The 7114-nt window shown below is 58.3% G+C and overlaps 1 protein-coding gene across 1 annotated transcript; it reads right to left on the bottom strand.

Moving 5' to 3' along the window:
* Nucleotides 1-3800: 3800 nt before the first annotated feature.
* On the bottom strand, nt 3801-6893 carry HAND2 (heart and neural crest derivatives expressed 2). The gene is made up of 2 exons (XM_019965512.2): nt 6251-6893; nt 3801-4918 (listed from the first exon to the last, which is right to left on the bottom strand). Exons 1-2 carry the CDS (start codon nt 6803-6805, stop codon nt 4820-4822), a joined length of 654 nt encoding a protein of 217 aa, XP_019821071.2. The 5' UTR covers nt 6806-6893; the 3' UTR covers nt 3801-4819.
* Between the last annotated feature and the right edge of the window lie 221 nt (nt 6894-7114).

The following is a 7114-nucleotide window of genomic DNA, read 5'->3' on the forward strand; positions in this document are numbered from 1 at the left end:
CCTTGGACGGCCGACCCGCCGCCGCCTCTAGGGAGCTGAGCCTGGCCCCGGGACACCCGCTGCAGGCTGTGCGCGCTCGCAGTCTTCCTCTCCTAGAGCTGCCCCTCTCTTGCCAGTTAAACACTTGGTTCCCCCATTCATCCCCTCCCCCCGCCCCGTGGACGTAAATCCTACAGCTCGGCTGGGCTTCCGGGGAAGCGGGCTGCCCCCGGCCTCGGGGCCTCTCCGGAGTCTTTCCTCCGAGGGGTGCGCGGGCTTCCACAGGCCTGGGCCCTCGTCGGCGCCCCCTCCTCGCGCGAGGATGTGGATGGACCCAAGGAGTCAAGCCAGGTCGAGCGAATGGGTCTCCTCAGGTCAACAGATTCGGACAAGACAGGCGGCGCCTAGGATCCCGATGCAGCCCTCCCTGGGGCACAGGCCCCGCGCCCCCTCTCCTGGGCCACTCGGCTCGTCACCTACCGCCAGTCCAGTGTCCAGATGCAGGCGCGTGGGTGGGACTCGCGCAGAGGGAGAGCGCGCGCGGCAGTGGAGGAGGAAGTCGGGAGCCACTAGCGCTGCTGAAGACAGGAAACGCTGAGCTGTTTCCCGCGCTTTGTAGAGCCACGGCTCAAACGCAGCGCTGGCTAGAGTGGTACCGCGTGCCTAGTGTACTGCCGCTGCACACACACGCGCCTCGGGCCCTAGCAGCTGGCTCCGGTTTTCTCTGGAAAACTAGTCTCTCGGAAGCAGCTCACATGCTTCCTTCGACTCTGTATGGCTTTGCATCTAACTGTTTCCCTCGGCTCCCTATCCAGCGAAGTCCGGGTGCACACAACTCACTCCTCTGGCGACCTCAACCACGCCGGCCAGTCCCGGATGGCGGCCAGCAGTGATCCAGGTGAAGGGGCAGGAGTCCAGACGCCCTCCAGCCCCGACTCAAACGCACATTTTGTTTTCCAAGGGGCTTGCCTGCAGGCTCTGTCCCTGGCGCCAAGGCTGCGCCCACTTCAGGCAGGGCGGGGACGACCAGGCCTCCTGGTCATGCTAGCCCAAAGAAGGGCAGCTTAGGTGAGAGGCTCACCTTTCCTACGTGCCCAGACCTATTGGCTAACAGACTGGGTGGCTGGGGTCGCCCACCGACCCCCTAGAGCGTGGTCCTGGGATTCAGAAGGCAAGAACTCCCAAGTGATCTTGCTGTCATCTTCTTGGCACTTCCACCTGAAAAAAACTCTGAAAGCCACAGTAAGTGTCCTGTCCTGGCGAAAAGTTCTGGAAAATTGCGGCTGGAAACAGGGTGTGTGGTCAGGTACCCCTCTGTCGAGTTTCCCAAATTACTACCCAAGAAGTTGAGAATGGGTCTATTGGACACACGCGCGCGGGCGCGCGCCCGCGGCGGCGAGCCCTCGGCCCGCAGTGCTCCAGGGTTATCAGGCGCTCGGCCTGCGCGGCGGTCTGGGGCCCGTCCCTGACAACCAGATCCACCATCAATTTACCTTCCGCCGCCCCAGCTTCCCATTTAGCTTTTAACGTCAAATCCTGCATTTTTGTCGGCTCCGGCCTGTCTAGAGAGCTTGTGATTTCGCTGCAGGAGTGATTGCTTTTAACAAAATGGCAGCAACCACATTATCCAAGCAATTAAAACAGAGGCCTTTTAGCCAGTCCCACAAGGCAGGAGCTTGGGGGGAAAATTTTTTTTTTGGGAAGCAAAGGAGAAAGGGAGTTAAAATGGAAAGAAATGTGTAGAAGAGAAAAGCATGGAAGCGTAGAAGAATCGCCTGCCTAGTCCACCACTTGGTGCCCTGGGACTTGAGAACGTGGGACGACATGTGGGGTGTCTTGCGAGTTGAAGCGTCAGGTTAGGGGGTTCGGCACCCCCCTGGGTATCGGGTCTGCTGGATGTCTGGCCCGTTGGGGTTGCCGGTGGGTTGGAAGGTCCAAGTGCTGGAGGTGTCCAAGCACTGGAGCTGCAAAGCCCTAGGAAGAGGCGCGGCCAGCGGGCAGGAGGGCAGCGCGGGGGCCCAGGCCAGACAAAAGAGGCTTTTCTGGAGCGCGGGTTTAAACGCACGTGCAGCAACCCGCGGCCTCGTAGCAACGGTGCTGCCGGGGTGTTCTGATTCCCTCTGCTGGCTTTTAACAGACCAGAGAACGTGTTAAACCCCCTAGAAATGCGTTAAGGCCCAGATGGCAAGGAAGACCAGCCAGCCCAGGCCCGCACGGGCACACAGGCACGTGAAGATAACTCCTGTTTTGAAAACCTCACTTCCTCCACCACCATACATTCCACGCCCTTGGTAAAAACTCCTTCCCTCCACCAGTAGGTTCTGGCATCTTTTCTCTAGAACGGATTAGCGTAAAGACGCAAAGGGCGGCAGGAGAGGGAGGGAGCCACTCGGTCAAACGGACAGGAATCCCAAGAGTAATAGAAAATCAGGGCGCGCCTCCCTCCGCCCCCCAGCGCTATAAACAAAGGCAAGTGTCTGTAAACACAACCCTGCGCCCACCACGTCGGCCCAGCGCCCGCTGACCCGAGGGGAGAAAGTTCAGATCGCTTTGGCCGAGTTGTTCTAACCCCGCGCCCTCACGTCGTCCGCCGCCCGCAGAAGAACCCCGCAGCGCCGCTCGGAAAGTCTGCAGCTTGGCTCTAGCGAACTCGCCGGGGGCCCGGGAGGGGCTCAGAGGCGGCACCGGCCGGAGTGGGACCCCTGGGATGTAGGGGGAGAGTCAGTGCCCGGGGCCGGGGTGCGAACGAACATCACCCTGAGGATGGGTTCCAAGGTGGAAACCCTCTGGCAAGCCGCCCTCACAACAGATTTGAACGCGCGGCGTCTCATGAAACAAAACCGCTTTTTAATACGTTTTGCCTTTCTTCTCTCCCCCCCTGCGTACCCCCAATGCTTCCTCCTCCGCTACCCTTCCCCAGCCTGCCGAGCCCTTTACGGCACTCGAGCTCCTCCAGCTCCTGGAGCAGAGATTCCGCTCCGACCAGGCCCGCGGGCGAAGGAGGCTGGAGACTTCCTCCCGGGAGGTGCCTAGACTCCCCGAGCCCGAACCTCCGGCCGCGGGATCAGCCCCGGCGGCTGGCAGCGGGGGAGGGAGCCCTTGGGCGGACTGGCCTGCGGCCGGGAGGACTACAGACACCGCGCGGTTAATATTGAGTTCCCTATAACGCCTTGTAAATCTAGCGCCAGCTTCACCCCTCTTTAAATCCTCGGTCGAGTTCGCGATTTCTTACTTGACGTAGAATTCCTTGTTACCTAATCATGGACTTTTTCCGAGGGCCCTCCCCCTCCCCCGGGCGGCTCAGAGGAGTCTCCCCCCCGCCCCCTCCACCTACCCCACATCGAGACGACCAGCAAAAACCTCCTCTTTTCCTTTCTCCTGGTCTTTTTTCCCCTTTACTTGGATGAAAGCCCTATATTTTGAATTAAAAACCCTAGACTAGCTCCTGCGGCTGCAATAAGGGCTAGGTTCCTCCCCAAAACTCCTCCACCGAAAATGGCTTCTCCAACAAAACCCGAAGCCCCTACCGCATGGCGTCTGGTTGATTTCAGGTTGATTTCAACCAGGACAACTTTCCACCTTTGGAGCATACGGCTTAGGCCTCTCTGCGGCCCAGACTCTCCTTCTACAGACCACTTGGTGCTTTCCTGGACGCAGAGACAGAGGGAAGGAGGCAGGACTCATGGAGCCCAGGCCCTTTGGCAGGACTTTCACCAAGGACATCTCTTTTTAAAGGGCTTCCTCGCCAGCCCTGCCTTCAAGGTTGCTCACGTTGATGACTGATCCGAACCACTGACTGTATCAAACAAAGTTAGAGGCAATCACGATAATTTAGTTTACTTCTGAATATTTTAAATATAATGAAAACAAATATAACAGTTTTGTTTTCAAAACTCTCTTGAGGTATCAACCATTAAAAGATAGGGGTTTTGTAAAAAAAAAAAAAACACACAGTGGTTTATTGAATACTTACAACGTTTACACCTTCAATATTAATTCCACTTAATTTTAGAGGACGGAAGTGCACAAAACAAGGAGCTGTTGGAAACATCTTCAAAGTGGGAACCACATCAGGTGGAAATGTGGCGCTAGACACTTACCCCCAACATACATGATAATGGTGGTGGTTTAGTTGCTAAGCCGTGTCCTACTCTTTTGCGACCCCATGGACTGTAGCCCGCCAGGCTCCTCTGTCCATGGGATGTTCCAGGCAAGAATACTGGAGTGGATTGCCATGTCCTTCTCCAGGGGATCTTTCCCACCCAGGGTTCGAACCCGAGTCTCCTACATTGGCAGGCGGATTCTTTACCGCCAAGCCAACAGGAAAGCCAAACGGACGTGTTAGCCGCCCGTTTTCTGCTTTGAAATAAAACTTTATAATCCCCAGGAATATTTATATCCGAAGGCCAAGTATTAAAGATACACTTCACATACACACTAGTGTCCCGCTGTCTTTATCTGGAAGGGTTTAGGTAAGTGGAGAGGGAGCATCGCTGGTGTCTACACAGCAGGAGGAAACATTCACAAACAGAGACTCTACAAGACAACGACGGGATCCCTTACCACGAAGGAGTGTCCTCTTCATATTAAAATACGGAATGCTTTTCTTCAAATATCCACTTTTTTTTTTTTTTTTTGGAGGGGAAGGTGGGGATCGGATGCCTCGAAGGGGGGCAAAGAGAGGGAGGCACATTGCACATAAATAAACCGGATGATCCAAATGCAGGAAGTCCTCAGAGCGGAGCACGCAGAGCTTGCCTGGAGTCCTGGGTCTGCATCCAGCTCCTGGGCCCTGCTGGAGCTCTCCTTCTCTTCCTCCTCCTCCTCCTCCTCCTCTTCCTCACTGCTTGAGCTCCAGGGCCCAGACGTGCTGTGGCCAGCCCGTCCGGCCTTTGGTTTTCTTGTCGTTGCTGCTTACTGTGCTTTTCAAGATTTCATTCTGGGCAGAGAAGAGGTGAGGTGAGGGGGAGAAAAGTAGAAAGAGAAAATCAGAGAGGAGATCCGGTCCCACGCAACCCCCACGCTTTCCCGGCCAGAGAAGACAGTGAAAGAGCCAGCCAGGGACCGCGGGTGGGGTGGCCTCAAGTCCCAGCCCCTGCAGAAGAGCTAGGAAGGCTGGCGCTGTCCTAGTTACTGCCCAGGCCGACGTGCAGCGGCAGCACTCAACTCCCAGGTCGGCGAGTTTATAAACAACCACCCGTTTTCAAGTCGTTTATGGAGGAACTGGGGGCCTTCTCTCTAACTCCAGACGTAGGGGCGCGATCGGGGGTCGGCGCTCAGTCTGGTTTCCCTGTTTTCAATCGCAGTCCCAGACCCGCGCTCTAAGGCAGATGGGGAGAGGTGCCTCGGCCTCGGCCTGGGCCTGTCCGCCCAAAGCCTCCTAGGCCTCCTCCAAGGCCTCTGAAACCCCGGGCTACAGGAGATCCCTCGACTTTGCAGCAACAAAAGCGCCAAAGGCCCCAAGGAAGAAAACCTCGACAAATGGAATTATTTTCCAGGCTCTTCATGGCAGTAGCCCTGCTCTAAACTCCACCACCTATGGGCACCTGGTCAGGAACCTGAGAAAACTGATTTTCAGTTATAACTTTGTGTTACTGTTCAGAACAATGACAATGACTATGATAATATTTACTATTTGTCTTAAAATGTAAAGGCCCATGCAAACAAAAGCAGAAATACGCAGGAAGAATCCTCATCTGGGAAGTCACGTTTTAACATCACTGCCAGAGAGAAACTGAGCTGAATTTTGAAGTACTTATGTTCACCTTCACGTCTTCCCGGCATAGTAATCAGAACCACAGCAAAAACTCTTAGAATCAGTGGCTGCCTGGTTCTCAAGAAGAGGAAACGCAACCAGTAGTGAAATAACTGGAATCAAGTGCTTCTGAGCAACTTATTTTACAAACATCTGAAAGCAAGAGCGGACTGGAGGCCGAATGAAGGCTCGAAAGGACGAGGAAAGAGGGGTCCAGGCCAGTACGATCGAAAGATCAAGCTGGAGTTCGCGAGGCCCGCCCTAAGTGCCTGGGGGCGCGGCGATAACCCGGGAAGAGGATCGCCAGCGCAAAACATCCCTCTTAACCTCCTCCGCATGCTGACACCCTCCCCCGGCCTCTCTGCTTCTGCGGGACCTTCTGACCACAACCTGGTGCAAGCAACTTGGCTCAGGGAGCTGCCAGAGAACGCGGCGGGCCATCGTTCAGCCCAGCTGGAAAGAGACCGGGATCCCCGCTCCCCCGCACCCCACTGCCCTCTGCCGCCTGGTACTGACCAGCTCCTTCTTCCTCTTCTCTTCTTTCACATCTGTCTTCTTGATCTCTGCCTTGAAGGCCTCCGCCTCGCCATTCTGGTCGTCCTTGGCCAGCAGGTCCATGAGGTAGGCGATGTAGCTGGTGGCCAGGCGCAGAGTCTTGATCTTAGAGAGCTTGGTGTCGGCGGGCACGTTGGGGATGCACTCACGCAGCTCTGCGAAGGCGCTGTTGATGCTCTGAGTCCTACGCCGCTCCTTGCGGTTGGCGGTGCCCCGGCGCTTCACCGGGCGCGGCCCCCCCAGGCCTGGGGGCCCAGCGCCCGGCGGCACCCCCCCGTAATGGGAGTGGTCCAGGCTGGCGGCGCCGCTGGCGTACTCGGGGCTGTAGGACAGGGCCATGCTGTAATCGGGGGGCGACATCTCGGGGTGGCCGATGAGCCAGCCGTGGAAGTAGGGGTTCTCCTCGTGGCTGCAGCGGCTGGCGGCCGCGGCGGCAGCAGCGGCGGCGGCGGCGGCGAACGGATAGCCCTCATGATGCACCACCGGGTGGTGGGGGAAGCCCCCCACCAGACTCATCTCGCCCTCCGCGCCCCTCCACGCGCCCCAGCGTGCGCGCAGCCCTGCCGCGCCCTCGGCCCGGGCCCCCGCTTCGGCGCTCCGCGGCCTCCCCCACCCCCCACCCCCCAGCCCCCGGGCGCCCGGGCCGGCCCGGCAGCCGCAGAGGGGGCTGCTGCAGCCCGGGCCCCGGCCCCCCGCCTGGCCCGCCGGGCCCGCCTCAGCAGCGCCGCGGCCGCTGGCTCCCCATAGGGCGCGGCGAGCTGGTCCCGGCACCGTGCGCCCCTGGCCGCCGCCGCCGCCGCCGGCTCCCGCCTTGCTCCACGGCCC

Source organism: Bos indicus, chromosome 8 (assembly GCF_029378745.1).
Source record: "Bos indicus isolate NIAB-ARS_2022 breed Sahiwal x Tharparkar chromosome 8, NIAB-ARS_B.indTharparkar_mat_pri_1.0, whole genome shotgun sequence".
In the NCBI taxonomy this organism is placed as follows: domain Eukaryota; kingdom Metazoa; phylum Chordata; class Mammalia; order Artiodactyla; family Bovidae; genus Bos; species Bos indicus.

Coding starts and splice junctions, on each gene's coding strand:
- HAND2 (XM_019965512.2), bottom strand. CDS start 6,805: ATGAGTCTGGTGGGGGGCTTCCCCCACCACCCGGTGGTGCATCATGAG. Junction 4,919..6,250: donor AGAAGAGGAAGAAGGAGCTG/GTCAGTACCAGG, acceptor TTCTCTGCCCAG/AATGAAATCTTGAAAAGCAC.